Source organism: Pterocles gutturalis, unplaced genomic scaffold (genome assembly GCF_000699245.1).
Source record: "Pterocles gutturalis isolate BGI_N339 unplaced genomic scaffold, ASM69924v1 scaffold52545, whole genome shotgun sequence".
Lineage (NCBI taxonomy): Eukaryota > Metazoa > Chordata > Aves > Pterocliformes > Pteroclidae > Pterocles > Pterocles gutturalis.
Window position 1 is genome coordinate 1 of NW_010140293.1, and position 22,811 is coordinate 22,811.

The following is a 22,811-nucleotide window of genomic DNA, read 5'->3' on the forward strand; positions in this document are numbered from 1 at the left end:
GGGACTAGGCTCGGGTCGGCTCGGTGTTTGGAGGAGCCGCTTTTCCTCCCGAACGGCATCCCGCGGGGCTGTGGGGTGACAGGGTTGTGGTGGCAGCGAAGGGCCCCGTGTGGGTTTGGGCTTGTGCCTCTTCTGTCTGGTGGGGAAGATGGCATAAAAGAGCGTGTTGGGTTTTTTTTTTTTTTTTTTTAAAAAAAAAAAGGTCTGTTTGTTTTGCCCTTTGGAAGTCCCAGGAATGTTAACTCTGGTCTTTCCTGCCGGCTTTGGAGGACAACAGGGTGGTATTAAGGAAGTTTATTTTGAACTTAAGGTGTCTTATTTTGGTCTTAAGTGGAGGGATAAGGGAGAATGTGGAAAGCTTAACAAAAGCTTATTCAAAATATCAGTTAGCTGAAGGTAAATAGTGCTAAACAAGCAGACAAGGCAGTCTAACACCGTAAAAGCAGTCCTCTTCCTTTCTTAAAGGCTCATGCTTCACTGCCTTGAGTTTTGTGGTTTATCCTGCCTCCTACTTTTTGTTCCCCCTCCACTACAAATTTAATGTGATATTGTCAGAATAATTAGAAGACCAGTTTGTAAGGATAAACTCCTATTTGCATACTGTTCTAGCTTGGGGAGAATGCCAGTTTTGAATATAAAAAGGACAGGATGAAGCAAGAAAAAAAGGGAAAAAAATCTCTAATAGTCATGTCTACACTGTAAATAAGTGAAAAGTGTCATCCTGTGACAGAAGGTCTTCTAGAGAGCTAGCTGAGATTGAAAAGCTCTGAGGAATAGATAATTTTAATAGTAAATGCTCTAAAAACCTAGGTGACTTTAAGGTCAAAACCAGGTCTTAACTTTAAAAAGACTCAGTATCTTGGACAAATAAGATCTATATTTGCATATGTTGACATGAAGCAAGCAGTAAATCTCATGCTTCAGGCTGTGAACCGATTACTCAAGGAAGGAACTTTTCCCGCAGCGTTGCACAACTGGCGGTGTTTTGCTTTCCTCGGGAGAACTCTGTTATCTGTTGTTGCCTGGTGGGAGGGGAGGAGGAGGCAGGGAGGAGAACAAGCTCTTGTGTCTGACCAACAGACTGTTTGGTTTACAGGCCTGTAAGGACCGTGGTGCTGGGAAACTGGAGTACCTTAGGTTCCTTTCTCTTCTTCATGCAGCTTGTGTGGGGGACAGCGCTGAGCACTTTTACTGCTGCCTGAAAGGGAGTGGCACCATGTGATACTTGTGTGGATGCTGTGTTTTCATTCACTGATGCTGAGAAATGGTCTGGGACCTTAGGTGGTGGTAGTAGCTTGCGAAGTTGCCTCTTACAGGGCTAGCCTTTCCTTCCTGCAGCTTTTTTTTTCCTCTGTGTGAACCCAAGCAGTCTAGAAGCGTGTCCCCAGAAGAAGGTGCTGGCACACTTAGGTGGTCTGTGCTAGCTGGAGGAATGGGAGCGTGGCTCAGCTGCACCTGGGCTGTGTAGATGCAGGCGGTCTCAGATCTTGCATAGACTTGCTGCGTTTGTCCTGGATGAGAATGAAGGCGTTCAAGCATGGTGTAGGATAAATGTGACTCCAGTGTCTCAAAGGTGTAATAGCTGGGTCCCTATTACTCAGAGGATCTCCATGCCATGCTCTGTTTTGGAGGTCAGATGTAGCCTCAGTTTCTGTGATGTTTAATGTATCCAGTAGTAGCTGATAGCTGGTCAGGCGTGCATCATCATTGAGAGAACAAGAAAGGAAGGCTTCTTACAGGGAAAGTTGTGTTGATGAAACCTTTGAAAGTTAGTAGAAGGAGGAGCAGAAAGTCTCTTTGAAATACGGGGTTTTCTGCAGCAGAAATTTGAATAAGAGGGACTCTGGGCCCTGATTTCTAATTTTTCCAAGTGAAGTTATAAAGCTGAATTTGAAAAGTCTTCTGTCAGATTTACAAACCATTACGAAAAGCACCTGTGGATATAAAAGAATACAAAGGCATTATGTTCTGTCATTTCAGCTCTTTTTCTTTGGGGGAAGAGGGGTGGTGGTTTATCTTACCTCTCCTCAGCATTCAGAATGTGTGTCATGTTTGAATGTTACTTAAAGGCGCAGCTCCCACCAACTGATTTGTCTATCTGTCTTAAGCCAGCTAGTGCGAGCAGAATCAAGTTCTGCCTTCAGCAGAACACAGCAGATATTTCTCTGCACTGCTCTCTCTGTTGCACGGATGCAAGTGTTTGTGTAACACAGCTGCTTTGTGAGCTGTGTCAGGGAAATCTGGCTGAAAAGATCTCTGCCAAGAAAACAAAAGGGAGGCGTGGAGAGAGATTTACCACCTCACTGACCAGGAGGGTCATTTCCCTGACTCAGTTTGTGGAAATGGCCCCTCAGCCACTGCAGCACAGCTGAGGGAGTGGAGTAGTGTGGCATGAGCCAGCACAAAGAAACTGGGTGTCTATCATAGCCTTTCCTCAGTACCGATAATGTCTGGCATCTAGAGGTTTAGGCAGATGTCACCCATGCCCTACAGGTGGGGACAGGGAAGTGGGACTTGCCACATGCTGTTCTAATGAGTTAGTGACAGATGAAGCTATAATGTCGGGCTTGAGAATTAATTAGGCAGGGAGCCTAGCTGTTGGATTTCAGCGCTGTCCTCACAGTTACTTTCTGTAAGTCCACTCGTGGGTATATTCTTTTGACAACATCTTAGAGGCAGTTAGATCCAAAAGAGTTCTCCACCAGTAGCCAAATGCTGCTCTCTTGAATTAATCACCAGTCTGTAGCCAGTCAGGTAGCAGTGGAAAGTGAGTTTATTTATGACCGCTGTATAGTGCATCATGTATGTAAAAGGTGCAGATTGATCTTTAGCACAGGAACACTGGAAGTTGGTAGATCCTGGGGGAACTCTTTAGGTGATGGGCACTGAGGAGGCATCTGCTAGGAGGGGAACAAAAAAGAAGTGGGTTGGAGGATAACCACGAGGGTACTGGGCGAATGTGAATAAAAAGACATTTCTGGGCATGGAAGGTGTCAAGGGTGATGAGATGGGTAGAGATGTGAAATGAATTGGGAAGGAATGGCATAAAGTTGTTCTTGATGAATTTCAGCTATTTTGGGGAACACAGCTGCATTTTATATTTGTGGTTTTATTCAAATGTGTTTTCTTCTTTCCTCCCTCCCACTTTCTATTTAAGTGAGAAGAAAAATGACCTAAGCACAGTCCAGCCTTTGTGGCCAAGGCAGGAGGAGGGGTAGGGCTGCCAGGAGGATGGCTTTGCCTGGAGGCTTACGGAGGCAGCCTGCAAACAGAGGCCTTGTGTCCCGTTGTACCCACCATCATATTGTTGTGTTCCTGCTGACCTTCTTCAGGTAGGTTGAGTGTATCTCTGCACAGAGAAGTGTTCATCTCACTGGATTGGGGGAGTTGAGGGCATGTCCAAAGGAGGAGAATGAAGGTATGGAAATAGTCTTAACCTTTGGCTGCAAGCCTTGAAAACAAACTTAAAATCTGTCAGTATCAAAGAGTCATGCAGTAGTGGACCTAAGTGTGCTGTGCTCCTGGGGAATCCAGCCACAGATGGGGCTTGCACCAAAGGTCAGGCTGACTCTGCCAAGCCAGCAGTGATCTGTTGCAGAAGAGTGAATGTGGGTGGGTATGAGAAGGAACTAAATGCAAGGAGGAAGGAAGAAAACCTTGATGCTCAGAACTCATTTAATGCCTGTTCTGACTGATGTCAGAACTGGAATGCATCTGGGGTCCTCTCCTGAAAGTACTGTTTGCAGAGGGTGGACAGGCCTCTAGAACAGAGAGGTCACTGCTTCGGATCTGAAGATCTACTAGATTTGTTTGTTGAAAGCTTGTGTGTTACATCACCTGACAACAGCTGAAACACCCTACTGCCTCTCCTTACAAGCTTTGCTGAGCTGGTATCCTTTGATCTTCACAGTGATCCTGCCACTGATACCTAATCTGTCTCTGGAAAAGCACTTGCAATGGTGGTTAGCCAGATGAGTGCATCCTCTTTTCTCTTTATTGTTTTTTTCCTAATTGTTGTTGCAGTCACTTCCTCTTTTGAAAATAAGAGGAAGTCCTTTCTAGTCAACACCCTATTTCACAACTCCCCACTAAAATCAGTGTGTCTACCCATAACTTAGGGGTTCCTGCTGCTGACTACTATCTCCAAAGCTGCCAGTCCTCTACTGTGCTGCCTACTTAGACAGCATGTATCTGTATTTGAGTCCCACCCTTTCCTACTTGACCTTCAGAGAAGATTTAGCCAATCTGTGTTTGTATGTTTTCTGGCAGTTATTCCCTGCTTCATGCTTCCAGAAAGACATTCAGTAATGTCAAAGTCAGCATTTCCAGCCAATGGACTCCCTCCTGTCTAAACAGCACGGCCCCCGAGCTCCAGCCATACGAGGTAAGGACACGAGGGGTAGGCAAGTGCAAAGAAAGATGGGTAGCTTCCAGTATGCTGAGCTGGTGGTGCTGAAGAGGCAGGCCTCTTTAAGTGTCCATCAGGGACACTTCTCAGAATGTGAGTGGGAACTTCAGGTGTCTGAATTGTAGTTTTTTGGATCATCAGGTGATGGTGAAATCTTTTCTAGTGGTCCCCAGTGAGAAACTTCTCAAGAAGTTAGTGTTTCAGTGGAAATGGGGTCCCCAAGGAGCCTTTTCGTAGTAGCCCACAGCACGGAAGTGGGGGTGAAGGGGGAAAGAGAGACCCTACCTCTGAAGTGTCAGAGGCAATAGATGAGAGCAGTTAATGGGCGTGCTGAGATTTCTGTAAAACCCTGGCTGGGGCTTTCTCTGTGGTGGTGGTGCTGTTGCTACCCTGTTAAAAGGATAGTCCAAGTAGGAGAGAAGAAAGCTATCTAAAAGCACTAGCTGCTTATCCTACATTGATACTGAAGAATGACATTTTATATTACACCTAAAAGGTCTGATTTCCAAAAATGCTGAACATCCAGTACACCTTGTCTGTAAAATCCTAGCTTCAGTGAAAGTGGTGGGAGTTTTGGCAGTGTTTCCTTGCAGAAAAACTTGTATAATGCTTGTACCTCATGAATGGGAATGCAAGAACTACCTCCTGGCTCCTACCCATAGTCCTTTTAGGGGCTCGGTTGTTTTTAGCAGTGGCTTGTCCCAATGCTTTTGAGAAGTGGAAGAAATTTTACATTAACCGCTTGGTCGCGGGCTGTGAGATCTGTTAGAGCAGGGAGTTCAAGTCAGTTGCTTGAGTGTTGTCTGCATTAGAAACCATCGGTTACTTGAACATTTGACTGAGGAATGATAAATGCTGACGTTTTGTCATAAGTAAAACAGTAAATTGGGCCTGCAGTGTGTTCAATATTTTATAGTATGGCAAAAAGGAGTGAGCATCTTGGGGATGCTAAAACGAACTACAAGGTGTTTATATTTAGTTCCTTAAATGACATTCAAACAACTAGCATATTGTGGAAGTTTTTTGATAGTTTTTTTTTATATACATGATTTAGTGTTTGATGGATGTTGAGGTGTATGTATCTGATAAAAAAAAAATTGTCAAAATGGTCCTTTTGGTATCAAGTTAGGTTACATGAGTTAACAGAAAAGTGCGTTTTGGGAAATTGATAGAACAGATTAAGGAGATGAACAGAAGTCACGTGCTGTCAGTTTTGGACTTTGGTGTATCTTTTAACTACAGTTGTTCTTTATTTTTATACTTAAAATATTTTTTTAAAGCATAACAAAATGTTTTGCAATTTTTTAGTGAGTAAGCCCTAGTATGATTTTATTAGAAGGACAACTGAGATCTATACTTTTCAGCCTTTAAAGATTCGCGAGTCCTCTGGAGGTTGTTTAATGAATTTAAGCCTAGTGACAAAAGATTTGATTCTCTTATCTTTCTGAGGCTCTTAATAGCTTGTGGACCTCCAGGGATCTCTGGTTAAAAGTTGAAAGCTACTGGTATAAGTAGGTACTGGTGGCCTCAAGTGGCAAAAAGTATTTTTCAAGGGCTTTGTTAGTTTTCTTGGACACATGAGACTTAAGCAGAAGTTGTGTCGATAGGCCTTACCCATGTTACATCTTTTAAACTAAGCGGATGTGTAGTTAGTGTTGTCTGTACAGGATGTTTTCCTGGAGAGGTAGAATCAAACTAAAACTGATGATATCTCAGTTAGACGCATCCATAGGTCAGGTCTGTATTGGGTTGGTTTATTTTTTTTCTAGTGGGGACACGGTGGAGAGGGAAGAAAACTTTGTCCTGATTAACTTTATTCATTCTTTAAGTCATGCTTAAAGCTTGCTATTTTCAGCTGATGTCACTAATCTTACTTTGGGAACAACTAAGTCTTTTTCCCTTTTTTTTTTTAATCATATTGAGGTAAAATGAAAGGGTAAGCACAAAAAACAGACAAAAAAATTAGTGACTGGAGTTCATTGTAAATAGTTTCCAACTAGTCTATTTCTTCCCCTTGGTCCTTTTGTGTTCTTTCTTTTCTGTTTGTGATCTGTCATTTCTGATTATGATTGGTGCCACAAATAATTTAAGAGAATTATTTATTTAGTGAAGACAGCGAGATAAGTACAAGAGAGACACTGCACATAAACCAGAATATGCCTTTATTTTATTATTCATTAAGATGCTCATCAGTGTTTTTGTGTAAGAAACTGTCTAACAATTGCGTGCTTGTTAGAAGTAGGGTTTGTTGTGCCAGTCATTTGTCTTGATCCAGGTGGAATGAGCATTTCTCACTTCTGGTTTGCGAAGTTGTCCTTTAGAAGTGTAACAAAGTGGCAGTGGACATTTCTGCAGTAGGTAATGGCAGAGTTGTTCTTGGTTGGATAATTAAGGTGTTGGAGGAATGGGGGGTTGCTGGGGCCAGATGCTGTTCTGCTTTGGGGTTGGCGTTTCCATTGAAAAGTAGTAGAATGAGGTGTACCTCTTCCTGCTTATATGTTAAATTTTCTCTCTGTAGCTCTGGAACAGCAACCATTTATTTCCAAATGCAGAAGCAGCAACTCTCTTCCTGGGGACATTGGACACTATCTTTTTGTTTTCCTATGCTGTGGTGAGTAAAACTAATGCAAAGCTGATAAGCTGTGGTTGAATCTTATTGGGATGATCCCACTCTCCTTTGGAGGGGTTGAACAAGATCTTCTTGGACTTGCCTAGTGCTAATGCAGTTCAAAAGCTTAGTTCAGGAGCAGATTTTTTCCCTTTGATTTTTTGCTAGTTCTGCCCATGCCTGTCCCCCATGAAAAGAAGCTTGTTACCAAGTGTAAGAGAAATACTGTTACTTCAGGATTTCTCACACCCCTATCACCAGTGGGTGAGAGGGCTAGTTGTAGCTCTCCAAGAGTTCTCAGTTTAAATTTTTTACAATAAGAAATTTAATGAACAACTCAATTTAGTGAGCAGGGTTTCTTTGGTGGCAGAAGGGGTTAGAATAAAACTGTAAGTTCATGTAACAACATTTGGGTCAGCTTGATCCTTCTACATAATTTTTGTTCTTACAGATAACAGATGCAAATCTTGTGGCTTTATTTAATGCTGTGTTTTGTTCTTAGGGTCTCTTTGTCAGTGGCATAGTTGGGGATCGCCTGAATTTACGCTGCGTTTTGTCTTTTGGCATGTGTTCTTCTGCTCTGGTGGTAAGTCGGAACATACTAGTGTGATTTAGAAATATCTCAGGATTTCTGGACAGAGTTTTACTTTATGGGAGAAGAGGCTCGGTAGCTGTACCTCAGTGGTCTCAAAGTCTGTGTGTAAAACATTGTCCTGGATGCACTTATTGCATTGTCTCAAGCACAGAGCAACATGAGATGACTCGCCTCTTCCTGAAATATCTGTTTATGGATACTGTGTCAGAAGGAAATTCCTAAGTTTGAGGCACTGTCTAGAGACTCGAACAGCTTTTGTACAAGATTGGTGTATTTGGACTTTTTGGGACTGTTTTGTTGTTTTGTATTATAGCTGTTCTCCCAGCCCACATGTATTGTCATCAAAGCTTTTGCTTCTAAACAGAATTTTTACTCGCTTCTTAAAGGACATGCTAACAATATTAAGCACTCATTTACTTATTTCATACTTTCTGGGAGGGCATGTATGAAAAAAAGAATGTCAGCTTAAAACAAAAGGGTTCTTCAGGTTCAAGCCACTGCAGATAAGCGTGAATCAGTTTTATCTCATTGTGGTTTTCTGGTTATTAAAGTAGTGGTAAAATGTGTGGAGTGCTTATGATTTACCCAGCGGCTACAGACCCCGCTACCGCCTGTTGCATTCTTCCAACACATGACCACAAACATGCATCATGCCCAAGGTGCCACAAAGTGTGTTTATTTTGGCTAGTTTGGGTTAGGGTTCTTAGTAATTTGAGACCCAGCTGTAGTATTTATGTTAAATTTTGCTAAGATAAGTTACAGCTAGTGGTTTTGTGTTTGCATAGAGCCTTGTGGATTTGGATGTTGGTACAATCAAGAGGCTGCTGTATTTTTAGCGTTGTTACTGAAAGTATTTGTCTCTTTCTTCTGCTCTCCTGTTACAGCTGTTCTGTTTACGAAGATAAAAGTCTTTTAGAGTGGAAGTGCCATGACAGCACATTTGTCTCTGGAGTTGTTTGGGCTCTGGAGTCAGTGCTGTGGTGGCTCAGCAGAGGGTGCTATTACCTCTGAGCTCCTTCTGAAACAATGCCAGGCCTGGCTCTGGCTTGGCCCCTGCGGGGGACCTTCTCCCTGAAATGTTATTTCTTTTTTAGGACCCCACTCCTGCCTAGCTTTCTGCAGTAGCCTCAGGATTTCTTCTCTGTGGTGGTGTTTGGTTTTTTTCCCCTCCTCTCTAGGTATTCTTCTTTGGCACAGTCACAGAATGGTTGCATTTCTACAACGAGTGGTTCTACTGCTTTCTCTGGGTTGTGAATGGCTTGCTGCAGTCCACTGGTTGGCCCTGTGTGGTTGCTGTCATGGGCAATTGGTTTGGAAAAGCTGGGTAAGTTGAGTTTTCTTCAGTGACTCACTTATCTGACCTGCTGAGTAGCAGATTGAGCTGAAAGTCTCAAACCAAAAAGGCCAACTGTTAGGTCAGAATGAAAGTTATGTGGGATGAAATATGCCTTAGTTGTTACTGTTATATTTTTTCCTTTTTTTTTTTTTTTCTTTTTAATGGAGACACAAAACAGTTTGGTGTGAACAGAATCGTGTGTTAAAGGCACAGGTTCAAACTTCAAAAGTCCTGTAGTGCAGAGTGGCTGAATTCAAATTTTCATGCCACTGGAGAACCTGTTTCTGTTTACTTAACGCTGAAGAGATGAATGGGAACTAACTCATTGTAGGTTTAACTCTGTCACTTTGGGATACTGCAGATGAGCTCCAGCCATAGCTTGTAATCTTGTTGTTGCCAGCTCACCTCTGCTGTAACACAGGTGTTTCAGGATAGAACATTCCTTGCTTATCTATTTGATACCCCCAATTTATTCTGTGTTTTGTTTTAAGTGACCTTTGAGTCTCTTTGAAGTGGACTGGGAGGATGCTCTAACTTTATTCATAAGTTAAAATTAACTCAGATGTTATATCCTTGTCTTGCTCCTAACGTCATCTCTCCCCACATAGCCTTTTTCAAATTTTCTTCCCCTTTGGCAGGAGAGGTTTTGTGTTTGGCCTCTGGAGTGCCTGTGCATCTGTGGGAAATATCCTCGGGGCGTTCCTTGCCTCCTGTGTTCTCAAATATGGCTATGAGGTAGGTATTGGTGTCTGGCTTCTACCTAGGACTGCATGGGGTGATGTGAGACTAGTTTCTTATCCTGTCTCTGAGAGATAACGGGCTCAGAGTGTCCGGTTTCGTCCTCCTGAATTCTGTGGTAGGAAGCAGTAGACAGAACAGAAAGGGTGTTCCTTTCCTGACCCTTCCAAGTTGGGAGAAATAAGCCTGAGACTTCTCTGTAAATGGGACTGATATTATTGAAGATCCCTAGTGTCATAGTAAACCTTCTTCTGATTTGGGTGGCTTAAAGTGCCCTTCAGAGACGTTCATCACAGGTTCTCACTTAACCGAAGTCGCTTTTGCTGAGTAGTGTGAGGTTCTGACAGGCGTGGAGGCGAGGCATAGCTTCTATAACTGGGAAGAGGCCAGGCACGTGCTACGTTGCTGTAATGCGGCAGGCGGGCAACTGAATACAGGGAATGTAAGTGAACCAGTGCATCTTGCAGCACGTGACCTGTGAGGACAGGCTAACAGAGCTGAGCTTGTCACTCTGGAGATGAGGAGGCTTAGGGTACCAAACAGCAGCCTTCCAAAGCCTGTGAGAAAACAGAGCCAGACTCTTCCCTGAGTTGCACAGTGAGAGAACTAAAAAGCAGTGGGTATAAAGTAAAGCAGGGCCGGTTCCAACTGGATGTTTGGAAACTATTTCACTACGAAGTTAGTTAAGCATTGGAACAAGGGGCCAGAGCCTAGAGGATCTGTCTTTGGAGGGTTTCAAGACCTGATTGAACAAAGTTTGGTGTTTATCCCTTCTTTGAACAGTCCCTTCCAATATAGCTGGGTGTGTGTGGTTGTGTTGGGTGAGCTTCTTCCTCACTGCTGTCACCTCAGTACACTGAAATAGCTGTTTCAATGTGGTCTTCCTGCCTAGGTAGAACCAAGTCTGTTCAGGAGCTGCAGAAATCACTTGCGTATAAGTTTTATGGATGTAGTCTGGGTTGTTATAGCTGTGTTTACTCTCTGACAAGGCTGGAATGTAAAGAAACCCTTGTTAGTCAGGGAAGCCTATGTGACTGAAATTGTTTAAGAAATGATCTTTTATTTATCTGTCATCAGTATGCTTTCTTGGTGACTGCCTCAGTACAGTTTGCGGGAGGAGTCATTGTCTTCTTTGGGCTCCTGACGTCACCGAAGGAAGTGGGTAAGTACAAGAGGGCTGTAGCATTTCAGGCACTTCATGAAAAGCAGGTCTGCATCTTTCCATGTGGTACTGGAAGTACTGCTCATTTGACAGCACTTATCCTCAGGGCTCTTATGAAATGGTGCTGCACTTTAGTGTATTTAATGGTGCAGACGCTTTCCTCGCTAAGATCACACCAAATGCTGTGATGCATCATGTGCATAGGGTCTGGATATTTTTAAAAGCAAAATGAAACAGTCTGGCTCTAACATCTCTGTTAGGATGTGCCTAATTATCAGTTTTCCTTCACCTGGAAAATCAGTATTTTTTTTTTTGAGAAACAGTAGGCAAACTGACAACTGGCTATTGTAGGACAAAACTATGGCAAGCCTTAACTGTGCAGTGGGAAGGGAAAGTGCTTTTCATCTGTGGGTCACCAGCAGCTCGTTAAATAGCTCTCAGGTTGGATATGGTCCTTCTCTGAGAAGATGGTAGGCAAGCCAAAGTGTTACAGGAAAACAAAAGAACTTTTGGGCTTTGACAGGGGCCATGGAGGAGGTTTCCCAGATGTCTGCAAAGGCCACCAAGTTGGTAGTACTAAAGCTACTGTAAAGAGTGCTCATAAGAGCACTCGGCAGCCCAGAAGGCGCAGTGCAGTTCGTAAGCCTTTGGTTCCAGCGGAGCCGTTAACAGGTAGCAGCTGTCTAAGAAGTTGCTGGTACACTCAGCCTCTGTGCATAAGGGAAGTGGTACCCAGGAGCCAGGTCTGAGGATCCCAACCACTAAATAAGGGAGAAAATTCACTAATTTGTTGTGTCTTCCAACTAATGGCCAGACACTCAGAACAGACAAAGTTGACACCAGGATCAGACAGAACAATTTCAAGAGCACTAGAAGACAAAGGGTAGAAACTGGTGGCACTGCAGAACCATCTAGAAGAGTTTCTAAGCCAAAGGAGGATGGAGGGAGAGCGAGGGAACTGCTAGAAGGGAGAGTTGCTTAAAAGAAGTGAGCATAGCTTTAGAGGGGGGAGTGGGTGAACAGGCTGTGGTCCGTTGTTCTGTTGCATATCCCTTGTATAACTTAGGCCTCCCTGAGCTTGGAGCAGATGAAGACGGTGGTGTGGAGGAAGATGCCAACAGACCTTTAATGGGCGATGACGATGTAGATGATGATGACCGGAATTACTCTATTCAAGCAACTGACACTGACAACCAGCCAAAAGCCATTGGCTTTTTCCAGGCTTGTTGCCTTCCAGGTGTAGTACTGGTGAGGACACAGATTCTTGAGTGAGATCTGACTTGTGTTGTTAAAACATAAAGCTGACTTTTTGTGTTGTCAGCATTTGCTCATGTCATTGTTAATATGTTGACCATGTGTTGTAGTTGTCAACATTTGACTTCTTACGCTGTTGAAACCTTGGGGTTGGGACTGTTATCCTTATGTGCGTGGATTATAATACTATCTGGGTACATGGCTGCACATCGCTCTTCCTGTTGAACTCCTGCTTCATTTAGTGTGTGTCATGAGCCAAATAAGGACAGCAGAGATCCTGCCCTTTCTGATGCTGAATGTAGAAGAGAGGCCATGAGCAAAGGTGGCTGTAGGATGCTTTCTTGCTAAGGTAGCTACCGTGCCCTGAGGAACTGGATTCTTACTGCTAGCTGAGCATCACACAGAACTCTGTGACACTGGTGTTTGGGGTTTTTTTAGTTGCCTTAAAGCAGAAAGCTGGACTGAAAAGCCTTCATCAGTGTGATGTACCATGTGGCAAAGTAGGCGGGTTTTTTTGTAAACAACTGGAAATAAGGCCTGGTGATGCAGTTTCCACATATCCTCATTCTGTCCCTTGTGGGAGAACATGTACTTCTGCATCAGCAGTATTGCCCGGTTCATGGATTTTGTTCAGCTGAAAAATTAACCTTCCATTAAAAAACAGTGTTAACTTCCTGTGTCAGTGGCCTGTGTGCCTCCTGAATACTATAACCAATAGAAGGAAGGGGGCAGAGTGGCTGTCTCAGTAATACAGTGTGAACTGTCTGGATTTGATCATGAACCAGAACTACTGAATGGACAGTACTGTCAGATGCCCTTAATGGGTAAAGCAGATTTTTGTTGTGATTAAGGCAACACCAAACCTAGACGGGATGGGTGGATTGTCAGTGTTGAGTGCTGGCAACCACAGTTCTGTTGTTAAGACCTTGGTTGAGAGACAGCAGAAGAAAGCTTACCCTTCTTGAGTTCTTTCCTAATATAGCTTAAATGCTGTGTAAACTATGTGTCGGTTGTGGTGGTGCTAAGAATGGGTTGATGTACAAAGAACTTCTAGGTAAAATTTCTTAGTGGTAGAGGCTGCTTCCGTCAATGTATGACTTTTTTTTCATTGGCCTGAATGTAAGGAGGTACTATACAACTGATGTTGCTGTTTCTGTACTTGGGATTTTGAGGATTTCTTGTTCTGTGCATTAACCCAGCAACATGAACACCTCCAAGTCTGTGAGTTTTATCTGATATCAGATCAGTGCCCAGCCAAACCAGGGCACTGTCAGACTAGTGAGACACCAGATACTGAGAGAACCTCCAAACCCTTGTCGAGAGACTTTGACATATTTTTTTCTGTAGTTCATCTCTTCTTCTGCTGAGTGATACAGTGGAAGAGTTTTAGTACAGACAGTTTTCCCCTGAGCCTCTAGAAATTCAGTGCTTAATCAGTCAGACAATCTGGTAGACAGCTTCTAAGCATGTTGTAATAAATATTGCTTCACACAGTGCACTTTTCATACTCAGAGCCAGGAGAACTCTGCCAAACATCTCTGCATCTTACATGTATAGTGGAGATTAGTTGGTGTCCTGTAAAAGTAGAAAAGTGTTGTTAATACAGCTAAAAAGGATGTATCTATTAAAAGAATATAAATTCAGAAGAGATGATTTTGTGGAGTTTAGTATATAAAAGGATCCGCTTTTTGAACTTCAAAGACAAGTGTGTACATACACATATATAGTCTCAAAAGCAGTGATTCTAACAGGTTGCTTTTTCCACCTTCATTCTTTTTTACCTCTTCAAATATGGGTTCTTTGACTGCTGTGTCAGTGTTTACCAGGTGGCCTTGCTGAAATAGTGTGCCTCGTCCCTCTGGGTGCTGGGAGAGTGATCTCAGAGAACAAACCTTTGTCACATGTGGAAGTTCTAAAGAAGTAGATCTGCTCTTAGCTAAGGAGAACTTGAGCCCAGCAACCAAAAGCAGGAGTTTGTCTCAACTGTTGGGTTTGGAGACATGTGCTTAGCTTTGGCCAAACCTTTCATCTTGTGTCCTGGAGGTTATGAACTAAGCTTTTTCTTCTGGTGCTGTAAGCAGATGAGCCTTCTGAACACCAAAAGATATCACAGAGGAACCTGCTTCACATAACTGCTTAGCATGATGCACAGATGACTAAATCTCAGGCTTGTTTCATGTCACATGGTTGGCTCCCTTCTCTTCAGAAGGTGAATTAAATTGCCTTCATTTTTTGAAGCCTGGTGTCATTTCCTCTCAAGATACACTGAAAGTGTTTTAACCCATTGCATTCAGTGAAAAGAAAATAACCTTCTTGACAGTGATTTTTTTTATTCCTGGTTTCCCTTTGATGTTCAGCATTAAGCTTTCATAATGCTGCCTTCTTACATGAAATGCAGAAACACTTCTCCCTGAAAGCTTTAGCTGGATACAGAGCTTTATGGGAAGGAGCAGAAGTGCTGTTTGCATTTCTCAAATGCTAACTGCTTGCTGGCCCTCTTTGTTCCAGTACTCTTTGGCCTATGCCTGCTTGAAACTGGTGAATTACTCATTCTTCTTCTGGCTGCCCTTCTACCTCAGCAACAACTTTGGATGGAAAGAAGCAGAAGCTGACCAGCTCTCAATCTGGTATGATGTGGGAGGAATCATAGGTGAGTGAGCAAGTGAGTAACATCTTCCTGCAGTTGTCCTGCTAGCATTTGAAAATGAAAGACAGTGAAAGCAGCTCAGAACAGTCATGTTCAGTGGGATCTAGCAGTTTACTGAATATATTAAAAGTCTAGTTATGTATGTGTCTGCTTGGCTGTATTTTTTTTTTTTAAACACAGAGTATGTGAGTCCCCTAAAGAGTTTACATATGATGTAAAGGGCGCTATCATATTCTTGAACATTACCCCCAGTGAACATTTTTTCTTTACTCACTATGACTTCTTGAAAAGCGCTGTGTACGAAATGGTGTCCCTGCTTCTTGCTACTTTCTTTCTGACAGGTGCGCTTGAGGGAGAGTTTATATCTGGACTTACTGAGTTCTGTACTGTCCCTTCTGTCTTGTATTTTTAAGCACAGACTCAGCACAGATCTCAGCAGAGCAGGCACAACTGTGTTATGTTCAGAGAAATAAAATGTAATTGCACTTGTTTCTGCTGGCTGCAAAATCTGACCCTGTTCCTCCAGAATAAAGAACATATTGTATATGTGTTTAGACTTCCACTCTCCTGTGCTCAGTTTCTTGCTTTATTAGCTTGTCCAGCGAGCTTTCCTAGAATAGACATCCTTGTTTTGGTCTGTTCAGGGTCCATTTTTTTGCCTCTGTGGCCTTTTCTATGTTAGGCTTTCTGAACATTCTAGTTTTTACCAGCAAAGCAGTTCCTATAGAGGTACCAATGATACATAAGGTGATTTTTATCAGCTATTGACATTTGTTACAATTAATTGTACCTACTGTAAGTAGGTGAGACAGCAGGGAATGTGAGGCCCCTGTGTGCTAATGCTTTCCCTGTGAGAAAGAACTGCCTTTTCCTGCACTTTCTGTTAAAGAAACCAGCCACAATCTTAAGCTTGCATACATCCAGAGTTGTAGTGATCCTAGAGCTGTGATGGTCCTATAGGGGAAGGAAAACAGGAGCATTGGCTAGTTTTGTGCCAGAATAAAGAAGTAATAAATTCCTGGGAAAGCAGTATGAGTAGTTTTCCCTCCTCTGTCAGGACCACTTAAATTTACAGTTGTCTCTGTCTGGGGCAGTAAGGGCAGGAGACTTAGTTTTCAGGATTTTAGAGAGAGTGTATTGATGAGAAGGCAAGAGGCCACTGCACTCAGTAAAATGAGTTTTGTTCAAGGTGTTAGAATCTTGAGCCTGATGATGGTGTGTTTTTTTTTTTTTTTTTTTTTTTTTTTTTTTTTGCAGGTGGGACTATCCAGGGCTTGATTTCTGATGTGCTACAGAAAAGAGCCCCAGTGCTAGCAATTAGCCTGCTCTTTGCTGTTGGCTCTCTTTTTGGATACAGCCGTAAGTATGCTTTTGGTGTGCAGTGATAAGATGTTCATTTGTTACTTCGTAGAGAACCAGAGCACAGCTTGTCTAATTATGTTTTCTGTTCTTGAAACTACTTCTGGATCAGGATGGTGCCTTTTGGTCTCTTTTGCCTGAAGTGTGGCACTGCACAGAAAGAAATCTGTTCTCTGCTTAATGGGGTGGAAAAGAATTAGCTGAGTGGTTGGATTTCCCAGTACTGGTGGTACTGATCCCTCTCCAGCGTCAGTGAGATTTTTGGCATTGTAATTGTATAAACACCACAAATGGCAGAGCAGGAAATGTCAAGTGCATCCCTATAGTAAGAGGAAAGAGAATCTGGGGACAGATCTGTGCTGGAGTATACATACACTACAAAGAGCCAGAAGCTCTTAGACTTCACCACTTATACCTCTGTAAGTGGTGAAATTGTAGACTTTCTGTCTCTTTTATAATAGATACAGCTCTCGGTGACTGGTTATTGAAAGGAGTCTGTCAGGAAAAGTGAGTAGGAGACAGGCAGATCTTGTTTCTGTGAAATGCTTGTGAAGCTCTTCTAAAGGTAACAGTTTTGTGTCTTCAGACATGGTGTCCTGTGGTACTGGAGTGCTTTAACTCACTGGGATGTCATTTCACTTCTCTGTCTTCCTCCAAAACAGGGTGGTGACACAGACAAGCTTTTATAGAGCACTTTGAGATCTGTGGACAGAAATCACTGCCAGAGCTGGATGTGAAAAGTAAAGTGTGACTTGCAGAAGTATGCTGGCTTACTCAGATGGTCTCAAAGGAGGGTCAATAAGAGATAATAATTAAATAGCAAAGATTGCATTTGGTGGAGTTCAATGGAGTTTTGTAGGCTCTTATGCTAACTTATTGCTTTCAAAAGTGAACTGGCAGCAAATATGAAACTGTTGCTGACAAGGTTTGAAGTTTGCACTAGGTAGCAGAGCAGCCAGAGGTCCAAGTGTCTTGTGCTTAACTCAAAGTGTGCTACTGTCCAGCCAGATGCAGATGGCTCAGACAGGTGATACAAAGTCCCTGCAGTGAGATAATTTAATACCCATCAGCCAGGAAACCTTTTTATGCACGTGGTGTCTTGCACATAGGAGTAATAGTGACCGAAGAATATGTGAAGAGGGCTGGAACTTGTGTTACACATGGTAACTTGGCCATGTGTGGGCCCTCAGTTATAAGTTGTGAGTAAGGAATTTGGGTGATGCCTAGAAGTGAGATATCAGGGAAAACAGTGTCTGAAGAGCACTGAGGGACTGTCGTGGAAAGCCAACAGCTTGTATGCAGTATGATGCTGTTCCTGGAAAGGCAAGCAGAACCTGTAGATGCTCAAACACGGGTTTGTAAGAAGGAATTAGAATGCAGGGTTTTGTATTTTTTACTTTATTGTGCAGAATTGTTTAGGCAGTTGCTGGATTATTACCTGCAAATCTAATCTCTGTATTTTAAAAAAGATTTTGGAAAATTCAGAATGAGTGGAAGGGGTGATTCAAGTGCTGAATACTTTATAGTGGAAGAGGTTGAGTTGAGTGTAACTTTCCCATAGAGACTCTTCCTCTGAGAGACTCTCAGAAGATTCTCTTACTATTCAAACGGACTTTCAAGGAGAGTAAATACAAGCTCTGTGGTCACAGAAAGAGGCACAACAAGGGCCAAGCAAATCTGATATTAAAATAGGGTACAAAATTTTAATGGCAGAGGTGACTTTTCTAGTGTAAAGTTCTGTTGGGAAACTTCTGGTATTTTAGTCTGTAAATGCCTTTGCAGTAAGACTAATCTCTTTAGAAATCTCTAGTTAAATAGAAGTTATTGTTGTCACTGTGTAACTAATTAAACAGACAATTCAAACTGGATGTTTGCATGCTTCTTTCTGACCATAAGTAAGTGGCTTTCTCAAATTTATTTGTTTTATTTACACTCATCTGGTCTTTCTCTTGCAGGTTCTCCAAACAGCAAACCTGTCAATGCTGTGATTATGGCAATTACAGGTATCTTGTCAAATGCCACTGTATATGTACGTTGCAGCAAAATTGTAACACTAGCCTCAGGTGGTGGTAATACATTCGTGTGTGCTGCCATCTCTGCTGATTTTGCAAAGAGAGTAGAAGCTGAAGCCCACTTTCTGTCACTTGTGGAATACAGCTGTAGCAAAACTGCCTTACAGGGAGAGATATAGAATATAGACTGCATAGAATAATGGCTTGGAACTAAAGGAGTCTGCCTTGGCTCAGTATGATGAGGATGGATTTATGCCAAAATACCTAGCAGTGATCTGGTATCTGAGGAAGTGTTTATATGACAAAGTAATGAGCTGCAGCTCATATTTGAGGGTGTTTGTCTGTCAGAACCCCAAGGTCACAAGATTTTTGTGCTACCAGACCTACTATGCTATGTTATGGAATTAAGATTAGCCTTCATGAATTAGAGCCTTTCTTTTCAAACACTCCTACTTAAGAATTCTCTGTCCTGTAGTGATTTTTTTTCCCTTACATGTCTTCCACCAACCCTGGAGACTGAGGCTGTAGCATGGGGGTATACTACTCCAAAGCAGAAATGTGTCTAAGCCTGCTTCATGTCAAGAGTTTGTATGTGCATGCTGTTCACGAGTAGCTTTCTGTATGCAGTTTGGTGCATCCTGACTTCGTGCAGAGCATACCACAGTTAATTACCTCATTTTTGCTGTTGGATGAAAATGTGTTTGTTGGTAATTTCTGTGTGCATACTCCAGGTACACCAGCTGTGCCATGAGCATATGCTTCAGCTGTGAGGGTACACTTCTACATACAGTTAGTCAGTCATCACTGTCACTAGACTTAATCCTTTTCCTGAGCTTTGCATGGTGGAAAATTTGTGTTTGGAAGATGTCCTGTTGAGAGTCATGCTTGTTTTCTTGGCACTTCCAGGATTTTTCATCGGAGGCCCTTCTAACATGATCAGTTCTGCAATTTCTGCTGACCTGGGGCGCCAGGATCTGGTGAAAGGCAGCAGTGAGGCTCTGGCAACAGTCACGGGAATTGTGGATGGAACTGGCAGTATTGGTGCTGCAGTGGGCCAGGTGAGGCTACCAAAGGAAAATGGAGGTCTGGAGAAAGGAGGCCAAGAGTCTGTTCTGGTTAGAGATGTTGTCTCATTCCTCAATCCAAAGTTGCACAGAGAGAGAGAGAGAAAGAGATGTTTTGGGTTTTTTTTTTAATATTTATTTCTTTAAGAAACAACTAAGGCAACATGTGTTTTAAGCTTCCAGTGGAAGCAATTTAATTAAGAACGAAACTTAAGTATTCATAGTGCTGGTGTTATGGCACTTTCATCATTCAGATGAATTTTAGAGACTTTCATATCCTGAACTCCAAAAACCAAGTAAAGGTCAGCTTCACAAAGAGTGAAAATAAAATATTTTGAAGCTTGGTTGGGATTTTTTGTTCAAAGGTAATAGCAAATCCTTTGTTTACACAAGAGTTTACCTGTATAACAGAGTAAAATTAGAATGCCTTGTATGAATGTTAGTGTTCATAAAGTAATTTAAAATTTGCTCTTATTTGTGGTTCCCCTTTTTATCTATGGATGTCTTTTACACCTTGTAAATCCAGCACCACTTGCTTTGATAGTCCTTACAGTACACTGCCAGAAGTCTGAAGACTAGACTGTTTTAGAAAAGGAAGCTGACAGTGTGCCCACTGGGGACATTCTTTCTTCTCAAATACAAGCATTAACTTTGTGGAAGAACACAGTGGTGCTTTTGGGAGGGGAGGATTTAGTAGAAAGATCAGAGCCAGTTCTATTCCAGGCATCCTCTAGTGCTTGTAAAATACCAAGGACGGAGCCAAGGCATACAAATTTATTTTCTGGAAAGGGGTTTGGGTTTGTATTTGCCGTTGATTGCCTGATAAATACAATCGTTCAATCTCTACGTTGTAGAAAAGATGCCACTTAGCTCCATTAAATGTGGAAAATTACAAGTGCTTTGTGGACATCTTAAAGTGCACTGTTACACTCAGTGTTGTTCTTGCATTGTCTGCAGTGTTTCTGTCTTCCCACACACATACCATTCAAACTTACGTCATCATAATAAAAGTTGGGTATTTAGTTCTGAAAAATTCCACCTGCCTCCCATTTGAACATTGCATTTATTTCAACAGACACAACCATGATGTCATTCTGGGGGTGTGTGAATAACAGCAAATACACAATGAACATGTTAGAAATTCAGATCCTGTGTTGTGCTAATATACCCAGTAGTGAAGAAGGGAGGCCCATGTACAGCATCTGAATATAAATCTGCTAATAGGGGATAAGTTTTATTTTGTAGCCTGTGTAGTCCTGTTGAACTAGGATGCAGTTCAGAACAGACTGTAGTCTCGAGTGTCTTGCCTACGATGAAGGGTTAAGTAGTTAGCGGTTGCACAGCTCTTGAAAATGTGTCCTGTGTAATTTATAAGCCATTCTAGAGCTTTTAGTTCTTCTGAGAGTACTTACATCCACTTATGTCCCAGAATTCTGTGCAAAAACCTTCTGTTCAGCGGAGTCAATTTGTCACCCTTTGAAACTGTAGTTCAGTTCTGTCTTTATGCTGCTATGAGTTACTGTAAAGCTTCAGGATGGTATCTCTGCTTTGCTGAGACTGTGGGTTTTATACAGAAAGGCTGCTGCCCTGAGTCATCTCTTCTGACAGGAAAAGATCAGCTGGAAGGTTTTGTGATCAGCTCTGTATAGAGTGTTAACAGCCCACAAATTCTAGAAAATTGAAGAGTAATGCGTGAAAGTCATGCTCATCTTGCCTGTTTGAATAATTTTCTTTTCCCCTTTTTAGTATCTCGTGTCTTTGATCCAGGAGAACCTGGGATGGATGTGGGTTTTCTATTTCTTTATTCTAATGGTAAGAAAACTCTCTTTTTTTTAAGCTCTTTGTCAAAGTTCAATTTGCAATAGAATATTTTTGTGAGAACCTGAAAACTGTGACTTAGACATGCAAGCTCTTTCTGCAGCATCTGTGAACTGTGATGCCATTCTCAAAGTGGTCTATGGTGTGCCTTTGCCTCAGGGTGTCTAAATCAACTGGGTTAATTTTGGATTGTTTAAAGTCACATTGGCCAACAGGAACTGAGATTGTGGCAGAGGCACAAAAATACTTGCTTTACCTGTATGCATTTCCTCAAGCTCTTACCACCTGACTGACTCCCAAGGCAGGACTTTTTCCTCCTTCATCTCCATGATCCGTAGTTCCGAATATTTTTCAGGGACCTGAAGTTAAGCTGCTTGTTTGTTAGCCCTTGAAAATTAGTGGAAGGAGTGATGAGGATCTTGAAACTAAAATGAAAATGGCTTGAACTCGCATACCACTGGGGGAGAAGACCATTCAGGCCCTGATCTCCTTAGCATTGCCACAGTGGTGAATACTGTACAATTCACCCATTCTTCCCTGCTGGAAGTGCCAGGAATTGTCTTTGCATCTGTGCTGACAAGGCAAAAGGCCACTTTGGTAAGCAGCAGAGGTGGCCAGGAGGGAAGGCCATTGAGGAGGCCAAGAGCTCATCTTCTTTATAAAGAGAAGATTACGACAGCTGAAATAGGATGAGCTTTCCTGCAAGCTCAGTCCTTCCATCTGCTGTACCGCTTTGTCATTGCTTCTGTTAGCCTGTATCTTTCTGGGGAGGCCTTGAATGCACATTGGAGCACAGGATGGCTGCAGCTATGGTTGCTCTGTGCTGATTGTCCCGGATATTTTTCTTTTCACAGACGAGTTCAACAATCCTGTTTATTTCGCCACTAATAGTGAGGGAGATAAAATTGCTTCTGCATGAGCGGCGCCTGCGAATGCTGTCTGAGTGACTTCTGCTTGCCTCTGGAAGGACTCTCGTACAGACCTGACAGCTGGGACACTAATCAAAACTCTGGGAGACGTATTTCTTACATCCTCCAGGTTTGGACTAATTCAGAATGGCTCTGCAAGACTTGATTGACCCGCCTTTGCGAGCTCAATAGTGAAGCACCAAATACCTGTCCCGAGATCACCCGCATCATGGAGCTGCTGACCTAAGCTAGACAATCCACAGGACTGGCAGATTGTCCTGGCCTACCAGACTCTTCTGTGTCAGCATGGGGTCTTCTGTTGGGTGGTCTCACTGCTATACCCTTTCTTATTTATTTCTGGATATTCTGACCAAAGGTCGACTATTTAAAACTGACAGTGGAGAGGCTATCTTGCAACAAATTTTGTTGCTCTGTTGTGCTGCTGAAATCACACAGTGCGTTTCATGGGTAGTCTAAATTTACGATCACTTTAGCTTTTAGAAAGGGCAAAAATAATTATTTGGAATTTGCGCTGTCCAGTTGTTTAAAAAATATTGTTGCTCAGTCTCTGCCCGGATGGACCTCTGCTATCCCTAGCTATTAACTGTCACATATTCCAGTAGATTCACATGGAGAAGTTACCTCCATATTTGTTTTTAGCAATTTTTTAATAATAATAATATTACTAATCTCTGGGAAATGAGATTTTGGTTTTTAACTATTTAAGCAGACAAATAGTGTGCATTATTTGGATAATATTTTATTGTGATCTCTGAGAATAAGCCTTAATAGATCCTTTGTATCTAAAGGATCCTTGAATGGCTTTGGGGATCAGTAGCGGGACACAAATACTTTCACTACTGCTTTGTTATTTGATCAATACTGACCAAAATGGGACTGTC

The 22,811-nt window shown here is 42.4% G+C and overlaps 1 protein-coding gene across 1 annotated transcript; it reads left to right on the forward strand.

Annotated features, from left to right (window-relative positions):
- The first annotated feature begins 3,231 nt into the window (after nt 1-3,231).
- Nucleotides 3,232-22,050, forward strand: SLC37A3 (solute carrier family 37, member 3). The gene is made up of 14 exons (XM_010083572.1): nt 3,232-3,332; nt 4,270-4,384; nt 6,927-7,019; nt 7,519-7,602; nt 8,790-8,935; nt 9,586-9,682; nt 10,763-10,847; nt 11,914-12,095; nt 14,610-14,751; nt 16,006-16,107; nt 18,063-18,110; nt 19,026-19,177; nt 20,930-20,995; nt 21,856-22,050. The coding sequence occupies exons 1-14, from the start codon at nt 3,232-3,234 to the stop codon at nt 21,946-21,948; spliced, it is 1,506 nt and encodes a 501-aa protein (XP_010081874.1). The 3' UTR covers nt 21,949-22,050.
- The last annotated feature ends 761 nt before the right edge of the window (nt 22,051-22,811 follow it).